At 41.1% G+C, this 23,453-nt stretch overlaps 1 protein-coding gene across 1 annotated transcript in view; it reads right to left on the minus strand.

Annotated features, from left to right (window-relative positions):
- The window catches only part of NLRC4 (NLR family CARD domain containing 4), a 34,878-nt gene extending 11,629 nt beyond the window's left edge, over positions 1-23,249 (minus strand). Inside the window, exons 1-7 of the mRNA XM_052648234.1 lie at positions 23,153-23,249; positions 21,629-21,889; positions 18,734-20,728; positions 7,685-7,777; positions 7,366-7,536; positions 4,659-4,751; positions 3,853-4,020 (exon numbers count right to left, since the gene is read on the minus strand). Of these exons, the coding sequence (XP_052504194.1) occupies positions 3,853-4,020; positions 4,659-4,751; positions 7,366-7,536; positions 7,685-7,777; positions 18,734-20,728; positions 21,629-21,889; positions 23,153-23,249 (2,878 nt within the window). The remainder of the gene's footprint in view (positions 1-3,852; positions 4,021-4,658; positions 4,752-7,365; positions 7,537-7,684; positions 7,778-18,733; positions 20,729-21,628; positions 21,890-23,152) is intronic.
- Positions 23,250-23,453: the final 204 nt, after the last annotated feature.

Genomic DNA, 23,453 nt, shown 5'->3' on the forward strand with positions numbered 1-23,453 from the left:
AGAGTAGCTAGTGGGAAGCTGCTAGTAGCACAGGAAACGGACCCTAGTGCTCTCTAACAACCTAGAGGGGTGAGATGGAGTAGGAAGGAGGCTCAAGAAGGAAGGGACATATGTATACCTATGGCTGATTTATGTTGATATACGGCAGAAACCAACACAACATTATAAGGCAATTATTGTCCAATTAAAAATAAATAATTTTTCTTTAAAAAGGAGACTATTTCACCAAAAAAGAGATACATCAGCTAGGTCTTAAAGGACTGTAGAGGAGGTGAAGGACTTCCTAGATGGAATGCATGTACAAAGGCATTTTGGAGGACTAGCAAGAGGTTCATGAGGATGAAACCTCACATAGGTGGGGAGGCATGCAGAAGATGAAGGTGGAGAGGAATGTGGATTGGGGCTCTATTGTGAAGGATCTTATACATCAAAAGTGAGCAGCCTGAAGAAGTTCTTTTTTGAAGGAAGATGACCCTAGCATCTGGTTCCCCTTGAAGCTGCCAGAAAATAATGATCACAGTACCATTTATTGAGCATATACGAGTCAGTATTGAACTTCTTACTATTCATTAGCTCAATTATGGATTAGTATAATAACCTCTCATATGGTAGGCATTGTAATTATCCCCATTTGACAGATGAGCGAACTGAGGTTCAGCAGCTTGAAGTTGCTGCAGACCATACATCTATCAAGTGGAAGGGATGGGTAGGTCTGTCTGACTCTAAAACTAATTCACTTAACCACTTCATAATGATGGAGCCTCTAGAGGGGACTGACAGACAGCAGTCTCTTCACCTGGCTAGAGACCAAAGGCAGAGAATGCTTGGCTCTCACTCTTCAGCTAGTGCCTCACATCCAAGTAGACTGCTTTTTATACCTCTAGCTGCATGCGTGTGCACACTTAGTTGTGTCTGACTCTGCGATCTCAAGGACTGTAGCCCACCAGGCTCCTCTGTCCATGGGATTTTCCAGGCAAGAATCTGGAGTGGGTTGCCATTTCCTACTCCAGGGGGTCTTCCCAATCCAGGGATCAAACCTGGGTGTCCTTTATTGGCAGGCGGATTCTTTGCCACTGAGCCACCTGGGAACCCCTTATACCTTTGGGGGGTGGATGAAACGGCTGGGGAGGAGTCACGCCAGCACCTGCACGCTCTTGCTCCTTTCGTCAACTCTTCTGTCTCTAGCCCTCTCCCTGCTTTGGTCTGACAACTTTCTTATGTCTCTGCTTCTTTTTTTAAAAAAAATTTTTGGCCTTGCTGCATGGCATGAGGTATCTTAGTTCCCTGACCAGGAATGGAACTGGTGGCCCCTGCAGAGGAAGTGCAGAGTCCTAACCACTGGACTGCCAAGGAGATTCCATGTCTCTGTTTATAAAACAGGGATAATAGTTATGTTTTATTAGGTATATAATGGTAATTCCACAAATTCTTTTTAAAAACACTTTGAGAATAAATTAGTTCTTCATTTTGTCATTTTTTCACTTGCATCTTGGGGTACATCATTACGGGTAAATTCCCAAGAGTCAGCTGTCTTCTGTTATATTTATATCTCTCATTTACATATGGACGCTGTTAGGCACTAGGCTATTAAAGTGAAGTGGCAAATTACTCCCTTAGCTTAGTTCTTAATGAACCCACCACAGCATCTCCTCCTCTGGTCTCAGTAGTCAGCCTCGGAAGTGGGCAAGTTAAGCAACTACCTACTTACAGATTTGAAAGATGATAAAGAGTCTCTATGTAAAAATGCCTTCCCTCACCTGTAATTCTAATTCTACACACTTCCCAACAGCCTCCTTGAAAAGACATATCCTTTTGAACTTGCTTTAGGTATGAGGTTACCTGAGAAGGATTATTTATTAGCTAATTAGCCTGTCACAGAAACCCCGCCTGCTTCCAATATCACCCAGAATAGCAGAAGGTCCTGAAAGAATGGCACCCAGGATGATATGATTTGATGGTGAAGGGAGCAGGTAGAGGAGATGGAAGTGGAGTTAGAAATTAAAGAGAAGGAGAGGACTTCCCTGGTGGCCCAGGGGTTAAGAATCTGCCTACCAATGCAGAGCACACAGTTCAGTCCCTGATCCAGGAAGATCCCACATGCTGCAGAGCAACTAAGCCTGCAAGCTGCAACTACTGAAGCGTCTGTGCCCTAAACCCTGTGTCCCACAACAAGAGAAGCCACCACGATCAGAAACCCAGGCACTGCACCCAAGAGCAGCCCCAAAGTCCAAGCACAGCAGCAGAGACCCAGTGCAAGTAAAAATAAATAAAAGAATTAAGGGAAGGAAAGACCCAGAATCTCAGCACCACGAAGAATTGCAGACCCTTTGGGCAGCCTAAGGAATTAAAGACATACACATCTCTAGGAGAAATTTTTAAAAGAGGGAGTTAGTCTTTAATGAGTACAGAGTTTCAGCCAGGGAAAATCAAAAAGTTCTAGAGATGGATGGTGATGGTGGTTGCTTAAGAACGTGAATTCCACAAAACTGTAGATTTTAAAATGGTTAAAATGGTAAGTTTCATGATGTGTATCCTACAAATACTTTCTAGACAATCTGGGAGGGAGATGAAGGCAGTCAAGGCTGTTTTCACCAATCCTTTGCCTTAGGTAATATAGTAGTCAGCCTTCAAGTTGGCTCCAATGATCCTCACCTCCTAGTGTCCACTCTTTTGTGTTGTCCCCTCCCACACTGGGATGGGCTGACATGAGTAACCATAGGACACAGCAGAGATGACCCCAGAATGATCTTCCCAGGCTAGGTCATAAAGGATATTGCAACATCTAACTGATTTCTCTTTTGGATCTCTTGCTCTGGAGAGAGTGAGCTGCCATGTTCTGAGGACATGCAAACAGTGTATGGAGAGGTCCAGGGATGAGAAACTAGTGCCCCATCCAACAGCCAGCACGAACCTGCCAACCCAGTGAGGAGCCACCTTGGAAGCAGGTTTCCAGCAGCCCCAGTCAAATCTGTACTGCAATCCCATGACACAAAGCCAGAACCACCCAGCTAAGCTGCTTCCAAATTCCTGACCCACAGGAATGTGAGGTAATGTTTATAGTTGTTTGTTCTATAGTTTGTGTAAGCCAGAAATTTTGGAGTCATCTTACACAGACATGATAACTAATACAGAGAGCGTGGGGACACTTCAACTGCCTGAGGCTGTTGTGTCTTCAGTCATCTATTTATCTTTTTTTGTTCCTGGGTTATTTTGCAACTTCTTAAATGTATTCCATGATCCCATTTACATTAAAATTGCACTTGGGCTTCCCTGATGGCTCAGATGGTAAAGAATCTGCCTGCAATGCAGGAGACACAAGAGATGCGGATTCAGTCCTTGGGTTGGAAAGATCCCCTGGAGAAGGCAATGGCTATTCACTCTGGTATTCTCACCTAGAGAATTCCATGGACAGAGAAGACTGGGGTTCCAGTCCATGGGGTCACAAAGAATTCGACACGACTGAACGACTAACACATTCTTTCTTTCTTTTCCTTACTTGTTTTGAATACCCAACAAGTGACTTAAACATATTTCCCAAGATTGGAGGGGCCTTGCTGAATTTCAGATAGTTAAGGCCAGGAAGAGCAATTCCTAACATAATACACCTTATCAGATAATGTGAATGTTTTTCCTTTAAACACTTCAGGTGAAATGCTTGAAGACAGGTCAGTTGTCTTCAATCATTTTACTCTTTAACATATGTGAACACTCTTTCAATATGTTTGTATAAAAAAGAGGAGTCAAATAAATAAGCAAATCAGATGCTAGCTAACTAACTAAATAGAACCCAAGCCAACTGAAGACCTTTGTGAGGGCTAACTTCCTTTCTCTTAGCGCTGTATGTATACCTACCTAGAATTCTAATCTCTGCATCTGTGAGTCTCCAGTTTTTCAGCCCAAGCTTGACGAGCTGTGGGACCTTCTTCAGTTGCTCCAACAGTATGGCCAGACTGACTCGTACATCACCACACCAGGGCAGCATCAGAACGGTTAGCTGTTCTAAGATGTGCAGCCTGTCAACTTGAAGAACCAGGGAGCAATTTCAGAAATTGGATCCATCTCAGAATTGATAAAGGATGAAGGGATGTGAGAGAAGGAATGACTATTATCTCTGAAGCCTGCTCAGTGCGCAATAAGAATCTACTTGTTTTTTGGTTAATATTTTTATGGGAAGTGTTCAAAAATATACAAAAATATATAAAACTATATGTACTAATATGCCAACTTTCAACAAAAACCAAATCATGGATAATCTTGCTTCATTGTCATCAAATTTCTTCCCTTCTATATTATTTTGAAACAAATCTCAGACAGTAGGTACCAGGTTGTTTTATTTTAACATAATCATAGAATTGTTATCACAGCTTAAAAATCTTATCACTAACTTCTTAAGCAAATTTGCCTTGAATGTCACTCTCAGACACTAGCTCCCTGGAAGGAGGCAAGCAAGTGGGAATCTCAGGTGCAATGATATGGGAAAACTAATAACTCAAAAACCATTGGCCCGTATTCTTCAAGAGTAGTTTAAATAAGGGCTACATTGACTTATGTAATGACCTTCATTTCACTGAGGTCCATCTAGTAAGGCATATGTGGATAAAAGAAACTGCTTTTCTGACCTTTTGAGTATTTGGTTTTGGCTAAATTGTCATTCTTACTTAGTTGCTGAAGAGCTTCTTTTCCATCCTTTTCCAGATGATTTTCAGATAAATCAAGAATGCTCAGTTTGGCCAAGTTATGAAGATTCTGAGCTGGAAAAAAGAAATTTCAATCCAAAACAAGACTTTCAGGGAACTGTAAGTGCATTTTAAAATATCCTTAGAAGAATTCTGAGTCCTTGTTTTCTTTGTTGGTAGCATACAAAACATTATTTCACTTGATTAATATAATTATTCCAAAAAAGTCTCTGGAAAGATTTAACCCCCAGTTGCCACAGCTATGACTGATGCACATATATTTCCTGGTCCTAAGTTCTGACTAAAAACTTAAATTCACCATAAGCCTAATGCAGCCTGGAAGATAGTTTTTATGTTATTTTAGTAAAGTCACTCTGCTTTTCTAGGGTTCACCAGCTTCATATTTAGAATGAGGAAGTTGAAATGGATAAACTCTTGAGGTCGCTTACAATTCTAAATACCCTATCATGCACGAGAAACAAAGGAATAAAAACCAGATAAGATGAGCTGTTCTTTGTGTACTCAGTTTAGATAGTTTTGTTAATGTCATAGTTGTGATGCTAATAATAAAAACTTAGAAATTAAAAAAAGACAGATGAAAAAACAGAAAACAAATAGGAAAATGGCAGCTGGAAATCTATTCATATAAATAATTATATTAACTGGATTAAACATTCCAATTAAAGACAAAGATGAATAAAACTAGATTTTCTTTTTTAAAGCAAGACCCAACTCCATGCTATCTATAAGAGATGTATTTTAATAACAAAAATACAAATATATTGAGGTTAAAATTTTGGGAAACTATATTACATGTAAACATTAATCATAAATGCCATTGTTAGGCAGTTACAATAAAAGGAGTCCAAAATGGCAGTGACTAAAAGACAAAGAAAGGGGAAAGTCTGTGAAAAAGGAACAAAAGGAAAATTTTGAGGACTGGAGTGAGAACCTCAGGTGGAGCAAACACGCCCCCTTCCTGGCTAGCCCTAGTTTGCATATGGCAGGCTCAGAGGGTAGGAGACAAAACCGTAAAAAAGAGGGAGTCAAGCTAGGTGGGGCCTCTCCACTGGGGTCAGCCCGCCTTCACACCTCGAGGGTGTACTAGCCTTTGTTTGCTGAATAAAACTCTGAGCTGTAACACTGGTCCACCGTTTCAAATCTTTGTTGCAGCAAGACAGAACAGACGAAATTACACTCTCCTGACACTATCATTCTAGTGAAGAACTGCTTAATTCTTTTCTTCATTTTCAGATATTTATCATGGTTGTTTAGTTGAAGTTTTTCCTATCAAGACTGATTGGAAATATCCCCTTTAGAAATTAGTCAGTTTTTTAATGAATACATACTCTTGTTATAATATTAGCTATTATTGTTTTTAATCAATCATATGAACCCTTTTCTTAGAGTAAAGCATCTTCTGTGATTTGGTTTCAAATACAAAGCGTGGGACTTCCCTGGTGGCTCAGTGGTAAAGAATCTGCCTGCCCATGCAAGAAACATGGATTTCATCCCTGGTCCAGGTTGAGTCCACATGCCACAGAACTACTAAGCCTGTGCACCACAGCTACTGAGCCTGTGCTAGGGCCTTGGAGCTACAACTACTGAAGCCTGTGTTCCCTGGGGCCTGTGCTCCTCAACAAGAGAAGCACTTATAAATAATTTTTTTAAACCTGCAGAGCTCCTCTTAAAAGGGGTACAGCTGGTATTTTCAGTTCTAAACCTGTCTCTCCCCAGGGCAAGTGAAGAAGTAAGGGAGTGTGCTCATCATTCTTATGCTTCTCATTGTTTGTCTGGCCTTTTTTAATCCCTAGGTATCTCTAACTTTTGGTTTATACTGGCGTATACATAATTTTCTTAGGAAAGTTTACAGATTCTTAGTGGTTATTTATTCTGTTTTTTAAAGGGCTAGACCATCTTTCCCCCAAAATCCTAAATTTAAAAAAAACATCTAAATTGACCATATCTAGTTTATCCAGAAATATGCTAAATTTTCTCCATACTTGGTATATATACCCTTTAGGAACTCAAGACTCAGCTCTTATATTGATGCATATTACCTCCATCTTAACAAGGCAATAGGTAAGAATTAGGACAGAGAACATTTAAGAAAATCCTTCTCTCTCTGCTTCTCAATCACTTATTTATCCATTCAATCAAAATTTTATTAAGCAGTTATTATATAACAGAATGTGCCAAGTTTCAATCACTCATTTCTTATTTTCTTCCTCTTTACCCTCTCTTGGGCTTCCCTGGTGGCTCAGCTGATAAAGAATTCACCCGCAGTACGGGAGACCTGGGTTCGATCCCTGGGTTGGGAAGATCCCCTGGAGAAGGGAACAGCTACCCACTCCAGTATTCTGGCCTGGAGAATTCCATGGACTATATAGTTCACGGGGTCTCAAAGAGTAGGACACAACTGAGTGACTTTCACTTTCACTTACCCTGTCTGAAAATGACATCTTCAATTATCTCAAAATTCTCTACTATTATTCATCCATAATAAATTTTCACTCCAATCACAGAGAAGATCATAAAAATAGGTTAGATATTACCTAGAAGTCTTTATTATCTTTTCCAATTTCTCTAAAGACTAAATTTCCATTTGAGAGATTTAGCATGCCCTACTATAAATATATCGCATGTTTTCTTTTACTGTTTTCATTCAGTTAATGTAGGCAGCAGTTACCTAGGGTTTTCACAGCATTTCCTGACAGGCAGCAGGAGACTAATTGAATTTCTTTAAGGTCACAGGGTTCAGCTGATAGAGTCTTGACTATGTAATCCATTCCTTCCCCTATATCAGACAAGTGGGTCAAACGAAGTAAGCACATCTTTTTCAGATTTGTCAGACCTTCAGCTGCAAACCAATGGAAAAGAAATGCATTAGGACACCAAGTACATAAAGGCCTTCTTGCATTGTATAAACACAGTCAGTGTCAGAGTCTTAACTGTTCTTATTATTAAACTTATATTAATAAAAATATTAGAGAAAACAAAAATCTGACCTAGTTTTAAAGCATCTTCCTCATTCATCTTAATGTTATCCAGTATGAGCTTCGTAAGATTCTTCAAATTACCTAAACTGTCAGTCAGACCACCTGCCAAAAGAAAAGGGATTGGTGTTCAGCTGTCATTTACTATATTTCCAGGACCAATCAAAAGAATTTTGTTCTACCATCAGCAAGAAATGTTCATGAAATTGAAACACAAATATATAATTTTTGGTCAGAGATGGAAGCATGTCTTCCCAATATAATGGAATTACACTGGAAAGGTAATTGGGAAATCTCCAAACAGGTGGAAATTAAACAACACACTTCTATACAAGCATCAAAAAAGTCTCAAGGAAAATTAGATAATATTTTGAAAAAATATTTTAAAAAACTAAAATATATCAAAATCACAGGTTAACAGTTGCTTAAAGGGAGGTTTAGAGCACTGAATACATATATTGGAAATAAGGAAAACTTTCCAATCAGAAACCTAAGCTTACTTAAGAAACTAGACAGAGAAGAGCAACGTAAACCCAATAGAAGAAGAAGCAATGCAATAATAAAGGGCAGAAACCGATAAAAAATTGCAAACAGATAAACAATAGGGGGAAATCAATGGAAATTAAAAGCTGTATCCATGAAAAGATCAATAAATTTGATAAATTTCTAGCAAGACTGATAAATAAAAAATGAAGAAAAACAAATTACGAATATCAGAAATGAAAAGGAAGATAACAATACAGAAATCACAGATGTTAAAAGAATAGAGAAAAATATGCATGAATTTGACAACACAGATGTGTGTGTTTTAGTCACTCAGTTGTGTCTGACTCCTGTGACCTCATGGACTGTAGCCCATCAGGCTCTTCCGTCCATAGGATTTTTACAGATAAAACGACACAATTTCTTTTTTTTAATTACTTAATTTATTTTAATTGGAGGATAATTTCTTTACAATATTGAGGTGATTATTGTCATACATCAATATGAATCACCCATGGGTGCACATGTGTCTCCCTGTCCTGAACCTGCCTCTTACCTCCTTCCCCACCTCATCCCAGAGCACCGACTTTGAGTACCCTGCTTCATACATCAAACTTGCACTGAAAACTACACAATTTCTTGAAAGCCCCAAGCTACTAAAATTTATCCAACATTACATAAATAACCTGAATAGTCCTATGTAACTAAGGATATTGAATTTGTAGTTTAAAATTTTCTCAAAAAAGAAAGCTTCAAGCACGGATAATTTAACTTGCAAATTCTACCAAACATTCAAAGAAGAAATAACATCAGTTCTACACAATAACTATTAGGAAACAGAAACACAGGCAGCACTTCCCAACTCATTTTATGAAGCAGCAAATATGGAAATCTCAGCAGTGGCCACAGGACTGGAAAAGGTCAGTTTTCATTCCAATCCCAAAGAAAGGCAATGCCAAAGAATGCTCAAACTACCACACAATTGCACTCATCTCACATGCTAGTAAAGTAATGCTCAAAATTCTCCAAGCCAGGCTTCAGCAATACATGAACCATGAACTTCCTGATGTTCAAGCTGGTTTTAGAAAAGGCAGAGGAACCAGAGATCAAATTGCCAACATCCGCTGGATCATGGAAAAAGCAAGAGAGTTCCAGAAAAACATCTATTTCTGCTTTCCTGACTATGCCAAAGCCTTTGACTGTGTGGATCACAAGAAACTGTGGAAAATTCTTCAAGAGATGGGAATACCAGACCACCTGACCTGCCTCTTGAGAAATCTGTATGCAGCTCAGGAAGCAACAGTTAGAACTGGACATGGAAAAACAGACTGGTTCCAAATAGGAAAAGGAGTATGTCAAGGCTGTATATTGTCACCCTGCTTATTTAACTTATATGCAGAGTACATCATGAGAAACGCTGGACTGGAAGAAACACAAGCTGGAATCAAGATTGCCAGGAGAAATATCAATAACCTCAGATATGCAGATGACACCACCCTTATGGCAGAAAGTGCAGAGGAACTCAAAAGCCTCTTGATGAAAGTGAAAGTGGAGAGTGAAAAAGTTGGCTTAAAGCTCAGCATTTAGAAAATGAAGATCATGGCATCCGGTCCCATCACTTCATGGGAAATAGATGGGGAAACAGTGGAAACAGTGTCAGACTTTATTTTGGGGGGCTCCAAAATCACTGCTGATGGTGACTGCAGCCATGAAATGAAAAGATGCTTACTCCTTGGAAGAAAAGTCATAACCAACCTAGATAGCATATTCAAAAGCAGAGACATTACTTTGCCGACTAAGGTCCGTCTAGTCAAGGCTATGGTTTTTCCAGTGGTCATGTATGGATGTGAGAGTTGGACTGTGAAGAAGGCTGAGTGCCGAAGAATTGATGCTTTTGAACTGTGGTGTTGGAGAAGACTCTTGAGAGTCCCTTGGACTGCAAGGAGATCCAACCAGTCCATTCTGAAGGAGATCAGCCCTGGGATTTCTTTGGAAGGAATGATGCTAAAGCTGAAACTCCAGTATGTTGGCCACCTCATGCGAAGAGTTGACTCATTGGAAAAGACTCTGATGCTGGGAGGGATTGGGGGCAGGAGGAGAAGGGGACAACAGAGGATGAGATGGCTGGATGGCATCACTGACTCGAAGGGCGTGAGTCTGGGTGAACTCCGGGAGATGGTGATGGACAGGGAGGCCTGGCGTGCTGCGATTCATGGGGTCGCAAAGAGTCGGACACGACTGAGCGAATGAATTGAACTGAACTGAACCATTAACCAATGTGAAACTCAGACCAAGAAAATAAAACAAAAGAAAACTTTGAAGCAGTATCACTCATGAACATAGAAGCCAAAATTCTCAACAAAATATTACCAAGGAGTTCAGTCATGCATAAAAAGAATATTATACTACCACCAAGTGAGCTTCATACAGGAATGCAGGATTGTTTTGATATTTGAAAATCAATCCATGTTATTCACTATATTAACAGTCTAGAGAAGAAAAATGAAGTGATCATATAAATTGACACAGCAAAAATATTTGTCATGATTTAATAACTATACAATGAGGAAAACTTTCAGCCACCTAGGAATAGAAGGAAATGTCCTCAACCTGACAAAAGGCATCTTAAAAAAAAAAAAAAAGGCAATTAATGAATGTCATACTTAATAGTGAAAGTCTGAATACTTTCTCCCTAAGATTAGAAACAAGGGAGGATGTTCTCTCTCATCTCTTCTGTTCAACACTGTGCACTGTAAGTCATATCAATGCAGTAAGGCAAGACAATGAAATAAAAAGTGTACAAATTGGAATGGAAGAAATAAAAATATTCTTTTTGGAGGGGACATGAAATAGGTTTATCATAGATACAGAGTACAATATCAACACACACAAAAATCAATTGTATTTCTGCTGCAGGGTAGGGGCACCGTGGCAGTGCGAGCATGGGAACTTTGAAGGAGCTCCTCATTATCTTCATTACCTCCAGCATAGTTTGGTCTCAGGTCAAACAACAGGGAGGAAACACAGCCCTGCCCATCAACAGAAAATTGGATTAAAGATTTACTGAGCATGGTCCCGCCTACCATAACAAAACCCAGTTTCCCGCACAGTCAGTCTCTCCCATCAGAAAGCTTCCATAAGCCTCTTATCCTCATCTGTCAGAAAGCAGACAGAATGAAAACCAAAATCACAGAAAACTAATCAAACTGATACCACGGACCACTACTACTGCTACTGCTAAGTCGCTTCAGTCGTGTCCAACTCTGTGTGACCCCACAGACGGCAGCCCACCAGGCTCCCCCGTCCCTGGGATTCTCCAGGCAAAAACACTGGAGTGGGTTGCCATTTCCTTCTCCAATGCATGAAAGTGAAAAGTGAAAGTGAAGTCGCTCAGTCGTGTCCGACCCTCAGCGACCCTATGGACTGCAGCCTTCCAGGCTCCTCCATCCATGGGATTTTCCAGGCAAGAGTACTGGAGTGGATTGCCATTGCCTTCTCCGATTGTCTAACTCAATGAAACTATGAGCCATGCTGTACAGGGCCAACCAATATGGATGGGTCATTGTGGAGAGTTCTGACAAAACATGGTCCACTGGAGAAGGGAATGGCAAGCCACTTCAGTACTCTTACCTTGAGAACCCCATGAACAGCATGAAAAGGCAAAAAGATAGGACACTGAAAGATGAACTCCACAGGTCAGTAGGTACCCAATATGCTACTGGAGGAGTGGCGAAATAGCTCCAGAAGAATGAAGAGACAAAGCCAAAGCAAAAACAACGCCCAGTAGTGGATGTGACTGTGATGGAAGTAAAGTCCGATACTGTAAAAAGCAATATTGCATAGGAACCTAGAATGTTAAGTCCATGAATCAGGGTAAATTGGAAGTGTCAAACAGGAGATGGCAAGAGTGAACATCGACATTTTACGAATCAGTGAACTGAAATGGACTGGAATGGGCAAATTTAACTCAGATGACCATTATATCTACAACTGTGGGCAAGAATCCCTTAGAAGAAATGGAGTAGCCCTCATAGACAACAAGAGTCTAAAATGCAGTTCTTCGGTGCAATCTCAAAAACGACAGAATGATTTCTGTTCATTTCCAAGGCAAGCCATTCAATATCACAGTGATCCAAGTCTATGTTTCAACCAGTAATGCTGAAGAAGCTGAAGTTGTGGTTCTATGAAGACCTGCAAGTCCTTCTAGAACTAACACCCAAATAGATGTCCTTTTCATTTTAGGGAACTGGAATGCAAAAGTAGGAAGTCAAGAGATACCTGGGATAACAGGCAAATTTGGCCTTGGAGTACAAAATGAAGCCAGGCAAAGGCTAACAGAGTTTTGCAAAGAGAATGCACTGGTCATAGCAATCACCTTCTTCTAACAACACAAGAGAAGACTCTACACATGGACATCACCAGATGGTCAATACCAAAATCAGATTGATTATATTCTTTGCAGCCAAAGATGGAGAAGCTTTATACAGTCAGCAGAAATGAGACTGGGAGCTGACTGTGGCTCAGATCATGAACTCCTTATTGCCAAATTCAGACTTAAATTGAAGAAAGTAGGGAAAACCACTAGACCATTCAGGTATGACCTCAATCAAATCTCTTATGATTATACAATGGAAGTAACAAATAGATTCAAGGGATTATATCTGATAGAGTGCCTGAATAACTATGGATAGAGGGTTCATGGCATTGTACAGGAGGCAGTGATCAAGACCATCCCCAAGAAAAAGAAATGAAAAAAGGCAAAATGGTTGTCTGTGGAGGCCTTACAAATAGTTGAGAAAAGAAGAGAAGCTAAAGGCAAAGGAGAAAAGGAAAGAGATACCCATTTGAATGGAGAGTTTCAAGGAATAGTAAGGAGAGATAAGACAGCCGTCCTCAGTGATCAATGCCAAGAAACAGAGGAAAACAACTGAATGGGAAAGAGTAGAGATCTCTTTAAGAAAATTAGAGATACCAAGGAGACCATTTCATGCAAAGATGGGCACGATAAAGGACAGAAATGGTATGGACCTAACAGAAGCAGAAGATATTAAGAAGCAGTGGCAACATTACATAGAAGAACTATACAAAAAAAGATCTTCATGACCCAGATAATCACAATGGTGTAATCACTCACCTAGAGCCAGACATCCTGGAATGCAAAGTCAAGTGGGCCTTAGGAAGTATCACTAGGAACAAATCTAGTGGAGGTGATGAAATTCCAGTGGAGCTATTTCAAATCCTAAAAGATGATGCTGTGAAAGTGCTGCACTCAACATGCTAGCAAATTTGGAAAACTCAGCAGTGGCCACAGGACTGGAAAAGGTCAGTTTAAAGGCAATGCCAAAGAATGCTCAAACTACCACACAATTGTCATCATCTCACAAGCTTGGCAAAGTAATGCTCAAAATTCTCCAAGCCAGGCTTCAGCAGAATGTGAACCGTGAACTTCCAGATGTTCAAGTAGATTTAGAAAAGGCAGAGGAACCAGAGATCAAACCACCAACATCCATTGGATCATCGAAAAAGCAAGAGAGTTCCTGAAAAACATCTACTTCTGTTTTATTAACTATGTCAAAGCCTTTAGCTGTGTGAATCACAACAAACTGAAAAATTTTGAAAGAGATGGGAATACCAGACCACCTTACCTGCCTCCTGAGAAATCTGTATGCAGATCAAGAAGCAATAGTTGGAACTGGACATGGAACAACAGACTGGTTCCAAACTGGGAAAGGAGTATGTCAAGGCTGTATACTGTCACCCTGTTTATTTAACCTACATGCAGAGTACATCATGCAAAATGCCAGACTGGATGAAGCACAAGCTGGAATCAAGGTACCAGGAGAAATATCAATAACCTCAGATATGCAGATGACACCACCCTTATAGCAGAAAGCAAAGAAGAACTAAAGAGCCTCTTAATGAAAGTGAAAGAGGAGAGTGAAAGTGTTGGCTTAAAACTCAACATTCAGAAAACTAAGATCATGGCATCCAGTCCCATCACTTCATGGCAAATGGATGGGGAAACAGTGGAAACAGTGACAGACTTTATTTTGGGGGGGTCCAAAATCACTGCCGATGGTGACTGTAGCCATGAAATTAAAATATGCTTGCTCCTTGGAAGAAAAGCTATGACCAACCTAGACAGCATATTAAAAAGCAGAGACATTACTTTGCCAACAAGGGTCCATCTAGTCAAAGCTATGATTTTTCCAGTAGTCATGTATGGATTTGAGAGTTGGACTATAAAGAAAGCTGAGCGCTGAAGAATTGATGCTTTTGAACTGTGGTGTTGGATAAGCCTCTTGAAAGTCCCTTGGACTGCAAGGAGATCAAACCAGTCTGTCCTAAAGGAAATTAGTCCTGAATATTCATTGGAAGGACTAATGCTGAAACAGAAGCTTCCATACCTTGGCCACCTGATGTGAAGAACTGACTCATTTGAAAAGACCCTGATGCTGGAAAAGATTGAAAGTAGGAGGAGAAGGGGATGATAGAGGATGAGATGGTTGAATGGCATCACTGACTCAATGGACATGAGTTTGAGCAGGCTCTGGGAGTTGGTGTTGGACAGGGAAGCCTGGGGTACTACAGTCCATGGGGTTGCAAATAGTTGAACACGACTGAGTGACTGAACTGAACTGAATTTCTGTAGTAGCAATAAATAATTGGTAACCAGATTTTTTAAAAAATATTAAATATTTATTTATATTTGGCTTCACCTGGTCTTAGTTGCAGCACAAGGGATCTTGATCTTCATTGCAGCCTGCAGACTCCTAGTTGTGGCACTTGGGATCTAGTTCCATGACCTGGAACTAGACCTGGAACTAGGCCCAACTGCATTGGGAGCAAGGAGTCTTAGCCACTGGACCACCAGGGAAATCCCATTAACCAGATTTTTTAAAATACCATGTACAATAGCTCCAAAAGAATGTAAAAGTATAAATCTAATAAAACATATACAGGATCAACATGATGAAAAATTCAAAATAATGAAAAAAAATTAAGAAAAATCTAAATAAATGGAAAGAGAAACCATGGTCATAGGTTGAAATATTCAACATAAAAATTATGTTAATAGTGAATAGTGAAGTCGCTCAGTCTTGTCCGACTCTTTGCGACCCCATGGATTGTATGTAGCCTACCAGGCTTCTCCGTCCATGGGATTCTCCAGGCAAGAATACTGGAGTGGGTTACCATTTCCTTCTCCAGGGGATCTTCCTGACCCAGGGATCAAACCTAGGTCTCCCACATTGGAGGCAGACGCTTTAACCTCTGAGCCACCAGGGAAGACCCTTCTCTCTAAATTAGTCTATGTGTGTATGTGCCAAGTGACTTCAGTCATATCTGACTCTTCATGAAGTGATGGACTGTAGCCCTCCAAGCTCCTCTGTCCATGGAATTCTCCAGGTAAGAAGACTAAAGTGGGCTCCATGCCTTCCTCCTGGGGGTCTTCTGGACCCAAGGATCGAACCAGTGTCTCACGTCTCCTGCGTTGATAGGCATGTTCTTTACCACTTGCCCCACTAATTTGGGAGAACCCCAAATTAGTCTATGCTGCTGCTGCTAAATGCTTCAGTCATGTCAGACTCTGTGTGACCCCAGAGATGGCAGCCCACCAGGCTCTGCCATCCCCAGGATTCTCCAGGCTGGAGTGGCTTGCCCTTTCCTTCTCCAACGCATGAAAGTGAAAAGTGAAAGTAAAGTTGCTCAGTCATGTCTGACTCTTAGTGACCCCATGGACTGCAGCCTACCAGGCTCCTCCATCCATGGGGTTTTCCAGGCAAGAGTACTGGAGTGGGTTGCCATTGCCTTCTCCGAAATTAGTCTATAGATCAATGTAATTCCAACCAAGATCTCAGGGAGAATTTTTGGCAATATAAATATGATTCTTCAGAATTCACTGCAAGTCTAGTGGTTAGAACTCTATGTTTTCACTACCGAGGGCTCAGATTCAGTCCCTGGTTGAGGAACTAAGATCCCACAGGCTACGAGCCCTAGCCAAAAGAAAAGTGATTCTAAAATTTATATGGAAGAACAAAGGAACTGGAATATTTTGTAATTTTTTAGAAAAAGGAAAAGTAATTTGGAGAAATAATACTACACAATTTTATGACTTACTATAAAGCAAAAATTATTAAGACAGTGGAGTGTTGACAAGAAATAGGCATGGGTATTGGCAAATGAAAGATCAATGGAAAATAGTATTCAGAATTACACCCATACAACTATAGCCAAATAATCTGGGCAAGGATAAAAAGGTTATTCAAACATGAAAGAATTGTCATTTCAATAAACAGAATAACTGGATATCCATAGGGAAGAAAAATGAACTTTGGTCTAAACTTAACACTTTACACAAATATTAACTCAAAGTGCGTCACAGATCTAAACGTAAAACGTAAAATTTCAAAAGAAAATATGGAAAAAATCATGTTGATTTTTTGCAAAGAGTTCTTAGACATGACACTGAAAGCGTGATTCACAAAGAGAAAAAGTGGACGGCAATAAAACTTTTGTCCTATGAAAGACACTGTTAAAGAACGAAAAGACTACAGATTGGGAGAAAATATTTTCAAATCACTTATCTGACAAAAGACTTGTATCCAGAATGTATTTAAAAAACACTTAAAACTCAACACTAAGAAAACAAGTTAACCCAGTTAAGAATGGGGAAAAACTTGAACAGACATTTCACTAAGTTGGCAAATAAGTACATGAAAAATTTTCAACTTTTATCAGCCAACTCTGATGAGATAACATGATGCATAGAGTTCTAGTTTCTCCATATCCTCACCAGCACTTGGTATTGTTGTTTCCTTTATTATTATTATTATAAAATGAAAAAAAAAGAGACAAATAGGAAGAATACTAAGTGCTAGTGAGAATGCAGAACAACTGAAATTCTCATGTATTGCTACTGAGAATGTAAAAGGTACACAGTGGAAGATAGCTGGGAAGTTTCTTCAAAAGTTAAACAAGCACTTGTCACATGGTTCAGCAGTTCCAGCACTAAATATTTACCCAAGTGAATTGAAAACTTATTTTTACATAAAAATTTGCATAATAATGTTTATAGTAGCTTTGCTTATAATTGCCTAAGCTGAAAATAACCTACATGCCCTTCAGTAGTGACTAGATCCTAGCTGTAAGAAAAAATAAATGCTGATTATAAACTCAAATGTCAGAAAGGGTGAGAGAGATGATGTTATTACAAGAAGTAGAACAGGTGACCTCTGTGTCTTCCTGAAGATTATGTGTCTTGTCCAAAGAGCATAGGATCAGATCATGAAGCTCTAGCCAGCTGTTACCAAGTGCAGTTGTCAAGTCTGTAATTTTCAAGAGCAGTGAGACCTGTATTTTCATATGACATCTCCCTACTTCAAAATGCTGACAGCTCCTTCAAGGAAAAGAATTATTGTGAGGGTAGAGGGAAAGGAAGGAGACTTTTCATTATAGATTATTTTATAATTTGGACCATGTGAATACCTTACTCAAAAAATAAATTTAAGATATTAAGAACAAAATATTGGCCAACATGAAAAAAGAAATTTTTAATAATATGTAGATCAAATTCAGCCTGTAAGTGACCAGTTTGCCAAATTGGCACAAAAGAATTGCCATCAAGAGGAGACGGTAAGCCTGCTAGCGCAGAAGGTAGTTTAATAGTCTGAGGAACTATCCAAAACCTGATAGAAGGGATTCTTGCATTGAGTAGAAGGTTGGAAAGCTTATCCCCTACATGGTGACAAGTGAGGCAGAACCAAAAGGGAAATCATTTGCGGATGAAAACCAATCTCAGATTACAGTCCCATAAAGCAAGGCTCCTGTCGACCCATAACTACACAGAACTCAGCAGCCCCTGCTCTGGTTAACAGGAGGGATCTAGACAGATGCGGCTGGTCTACACAGGTGACCCTCACCCTTAGTGTTATTTTGAATTTGGTGAAAACTCCCCTTTACCCAGAAAGATTTACCCCATATGTATTGTGTCTGTTGTCTCTAATTTCTTCATGTTAGACAAAACCTGTTCCCCAAATTTTCTTTCAGAATGAATGATGCTTGCGGTAGAGGTGGGACTGGGTGTGTGCTGCAATGTCCTAGTTAAGAGTCTAGTGACATGACTGGCCAGCAGCTTCTACAGGCGATCAATTAATGAGTGGTTTTCCTCCCAGACTTCAAAGAAGGACAGGTGCTACTTGGTAGGAAAGCAGTGAGTGTTGGGTTGAGACAGAGATGCTGACAAGATGGAGGGTTCACAGAAAACAAGCTTAACCTACTGTACACATACACATGCACACACACACCTACATACACACACACACACACCACCATACACACTACCACATAGCTATGCAGTCAGACTATAGGGCTTCAGTCCTGGGAATCCACCCTAGGGCCTCCCAACATGACAGCCTTCCCCCAGCAAGGAACTCTCTCCCAAGCCCTCCCACTTCCCTTCTAGGTCCTAACTCCTGGTAGAAACTATTGGAAAATTTCAGGCAAAACAAATGATAGCTAATATTTCTGCAGTAAATAACCAGGTTGGATTATAGCTTAAACTGCTGGTGTTCACAATACCTGGCAACCGTTGAATCTGTAGGTCATGAACACCCAAGGTCTGCAGGTTTGTCACAGATGTGATATGCTGCTCGTCTTCTAGGGTGAGGGGACTGGCTTCCACTATGAGGGAATGAATTTTCGTACAGGTGCTGAGGACTGAACTGAGGCTTCCAGCCATTCCGACACATCTCTTAATGTGCAACCTGAGGCTTGTAGCTGAACTGAATATTTTCTCCAGATATTTGACATCTTTCTTACTCAACTTGCAGAAATCCCGGAGTGTGACTTCCAAGGTCTTAAACTCCTGCTTCCCGTTGAAGAACAAAGACACAGCCCTGCTGGGAATGTAGGTTCCTGAGAACTCTTGATCCTGGGTCCTGCCTATGTCTTCTGTGGTCTTGTCCCACGAAGCCACAGTCCCCCCATAGAAGTCCAGTTTAACGAAGTCCAGAGCACTTGCACAGTTAGGCAAGTCTTCAAAGAAGTCAAATAAGTAGTCAGGGATATTCTCTGAGTTGATATATAAGCTTTTACCGCGAAAGAAAGCTTCAAATTCATTGCTCAGGTTAGACGTGGATATACTCTCATGGAATAAGTTGATTCCACACTCTGTAAAGGAATTGATGTTTATGGCTTTCAGAATTTCTTGCACAGTGGTGCTTTTCATATTTGGCATAGATTCCTGCCTCCAGAGAGGCCTCTTGGTGACGGAAAGTCCCAAGAGACTGCCATGTTCATACACTGATGACAAGTGTCTCAGAACAGTCCGGGTGGCTTCAGCAGATGAGCCGCACGTGTACAGAAGCAAGTTGCTGTACTTGGATGTAATGTCTGAAATGGAAACCATTTTCTGCAGGTGACCATTCCCCTTGGTCACCTCTGCTGGTTCTCCAGATGTCAGTAAACTGCTGAGTCTGCGTCCTGCTGTGTACTCCTGGAATGACTGATGAAAGAATTTATACTTTGGCTTGAACCGTTGCGCTGTGTATTTACAGAGGAGTCCTGTTGTCAGCAGGACATCCTCATTCACATTGGACAAGTCATCTGGTCCGAAATCAAACCTGCGGGAGAACACACCCTCCAGAGCTAGGTCTCCACAGTGGTCCAAGCTCTGAGTGACTTCACTAGGAGCCAGCCCTTTACGTTTGTGCCTGTTCTTATTTATTAGCAGATCATAGAAGGCACAGAACAGCGTGGTTTGTGTGTGAGAGTGGAACTCACTTTTCCCCATCTGAATTGCACAAGTGATGACCACAAAGAGAGGGGTCTTCATTAGATTTCTCAGGCACCTGGATTTCTGAATTTGGAGCAACAAGCCTTCAGCGAACTCCTTTCTCAGCACCTCCTGAATGAGAGCCTGGGCACTGCTCTCAGTCATATCCCCCACCTCGGCAATCAGTGCCCCAAACTGCCGGATGTGCCTCAGGCTCTCCGTGGTGGTGGTGACGATAACCATATTCTTGAAGCGGTGGTTTTCCTTTATCAGGGCTTCAATTTCTGGGCAGTTCTGGGCCTTGAATTCATTGTAGCCATCAAGGAGAAAAAGAACCCTCTGCCGTAACTTCAGCAGCGTGGCCATGAAAGTCTGCTTACTGATCACATCAGGTATATCCAGGAGTTGGTCAGACAGGGTTTTGAAGAGTCCACCCTGGGCCCTGCTCAGACGAAGAAAGAAGACTAATTTGAACTTGGCGAGAGCCTGGCACTCTCCGGAGGCCCAGAGCATGGCGATTCGCTGCAGCAGAGTGGACTTGCCTTTGCCTGATTCCCCTTCGATGACGCAGGGGCTCTGAAGAGTGCCCAGCAGGCCACTCAGGGTCAGCTGTTCCAGGCGGTGATGGTGTTGGTCCTTCTTCCACAGCACCGGTTCTGTGAAGGTGCTTTTCAAATTAAACATGATGTCAATATCTTCACCCAGGGGATAAAAGTTGAGAAAAGATGGGCTCTCATAGAAGTACTTTAATTCCTGAGCCAAATCATCTAAGTCGTCTTCTGACATCTGATGAAAAAGACCTGTTAGAGAAGAGGTGAGTTAAAAAGGACCCAGTTCTGTGTGTCCCCAGAACTGAGCGTTCAGGAGAAGGAAGGAAGGGGTGGTGCTGAGAATCTGACTTTCATTTCCTTCCCCAGTTCTGGAATGGCAGAAAGGGTTCCAGATATTTACTCCTGCTTTTCCGTGTTAGCCTTTACCCCCATTCCCCTTCTGTTTCTGCATTTCCAACACCAAACTTTGTAGCAGCTGATTGGAAAGGAGAGGAGCCAGTGTTTGGTATAAGGAATGTACATGAGACTAGCGCGGAAATGGCTTAGAATGATGGTCTGGGGTGACGCTCAGCAAATCAAGGGTTAACCTTGATTAATATTTCATGAAAAGCAGAATCATGCTTCTTTAGTCAGTCAAGCTCTCTTTAGAGTGGAGCTTGGATCAGAGTAGGTAGTCACGGGGCCACTTGTCCAAAGACGGTCCTCGTCAGATTGAGGAATGTTGAAAACTGCACTGACTTCTCTTTTTTAGGGGTGTGGGCACTTGGCATGACGGATCTTAGTTCCCTGACCAGGGACTGAACCTGTGCCCCCTGCAGTGCAGTGTGGAGCCTTAACCACTGAACTGCCAGGTGAGTCCCTGCTTTGACTACTTAAGTACCTTCATTATCCAATTTGATTCTGAAGTCAGACTACGCTAAATCATTTATTCCCTGACCTCGGAGTTTCTTATTTGGCTTCACCATCAAGTAATCTAGTGGGAGTGTTTTTCTTTTTCCTGAGAGTGTCTGAGCTTTTCCTGAATGTGACCAAAGCTCACAGCCCAGGAATATGAAAAGGGAGGAGAGCAGAGACTCTGTCATGAGGATTATGGATCTTCTTCGTGGTTTATTCTCTTTGTAGAACATATAAAAGCAAACTGATACTTACTTAGTCCATGCAATTCCTGAAACAGAGGATAGTTCCACTTTTCAAGAGATTTAAGAAAGAGGTTACAGGCTCCTGAACCCTTCTTCAAAATCATGTGAATGATCCCTCTTGCAGCGTCCTGCTCAAACTTCTCGCCACAAATGACACTTACTTCTTCATAATTCATAACATTCCATACAAATAGCTCATCCAAAATTTGCTTTATCACAGTCATTCCCATCCTTTGAATGAGAACTTGACTGTTCTCCTTTATGAAGTTCACTGAGAAAGTGAGGGGAAATATACATATTTATTCATTTGTACAAAATACATATACTAGCATCATGTTCCAGAGCATTAGGTTCATTCGTCCCCCACCACCACCTCCTTTGGACCTATCTTGAATTATGGGAATACCGAATGCTTGAATTCCAGGCCTTCAAGCAGAGCTCTGTAAAGCCCTTCATTCCTAACATCAGAGTCCTTGGTGAACAAGATGTTTTATTCTCTGATAACAAAGTAAAGTGAGTAATCTTGTCCTCGCTGTACAAGAGTAAGGTCAGAGGGGCAAATGTTGGGCTTTCAAACAAGGAGACTGGCATACAATCTGCCAGTTGCTACCATCTGTGTAACCTTGAAAAAGTGAAAGTGTTAGTTGCTCAGTCAAGTCTGACTCTTTGTGACCTCATGGACAGTAGCCCTCCAGGCTCCTCTGTTCATGGAATTCTCCAGGCAAGAATACTGGAGTGGGTTGCCATTTCCTTTTCCAGGGAATCTTCCCAACCCAGGGATCAAACCCAGGTTTCCTGCATTGGCAGACAGATTCTTTACCATCTGAGCCAACAGGGAAGCCTTGCCAAGTTGCTAAGCCTCTCTGAGCCTCTTTCAGTGCTGCACTGCCGACCATTGAAAACACTGCCTCTCTGAGGGAAAAGGCCCAAATTCATAGCACATACCAATGTGCACATTATATTTCCACTGTGGCCAATTTCAAGCTAACAATGTATGTCAGCTGGCTAGCATAAAGCATAAACATTCACCAATCAGGTCTCATAAAACAGTAAGAACCAGCTCCAGTATACCATTGGTTCCTTATCTGTACAATGGAGTTGAGAAGTTACTTATGAAGTTGTAGTGAGAATTCATGTGTAGTATTTCATAGAAAGTAATAGCTCAATAAATGTTAGCTACTATTGTTAGCCATTATTCTGTTGCCACCACTCAAAGGAGTGGCACATTTTATCTGAGGTGAAATTTGGTGTTTTCTGAAGAGTATCACTGCAAAACTCTCATCTCTCATGGTGAGGTTCCCTGGAAAAGCTGTCTCATGTCTGACTTGCCAAGATCTAACTCTCCCAGGCAGTCTCTGCCAGCTCTGAGAAATGTCTCTCTGGTGTCATACTCTTAGACATTTGTCTGCATTACTTTTCTCCCGGGCTAGGCTGCTCCTGCTTTTCAAATCTTTCTTGACAAATCCAAGTGGATATCTGCTCCCAAAGACCCCACGGCCTCTCTGATCTGAACTGCATCATCAGGTGCTCAGACCTCCAGAGTCCCATCCAAGGTCCCCCTTGTCTCTGTCGCTGATCCCTACTGCTAACCTCAGCTGGAATGTCACCACATTTTCTGAGATGGTACACATGTTCTATATTTGTACTGTCTAGTAGTGGACCCATTAGTCATATGTGGCTACTGAGCAGTTGAAGTGTGGCTTGTGTGACAGTGTGACTGAATTTTAAATTTTATTTAATTTTTGTTTATTTAAATTCACATCTTAAATAGACACACATGGCTACTTGCTGCTAACTACATTGGACAGCATACTCTAGACATGGTCATCAAGGCG

The sequence above is a fragment of the Budorcas taxicolor genome, chromosome 11 (assembly GCF_023091745.1).
Source record: "Budorcas taxicolor isolate Tak-1 chromosome 11, Takin1.1, whole genome shotgun sequence".
Classification (NCBI taxonomy): Eukaryota; Metazoa; Chordata; class Mammalia; order Artiodactyla; family Bovidae; genus Budorcas; species Budorcas taxicolor.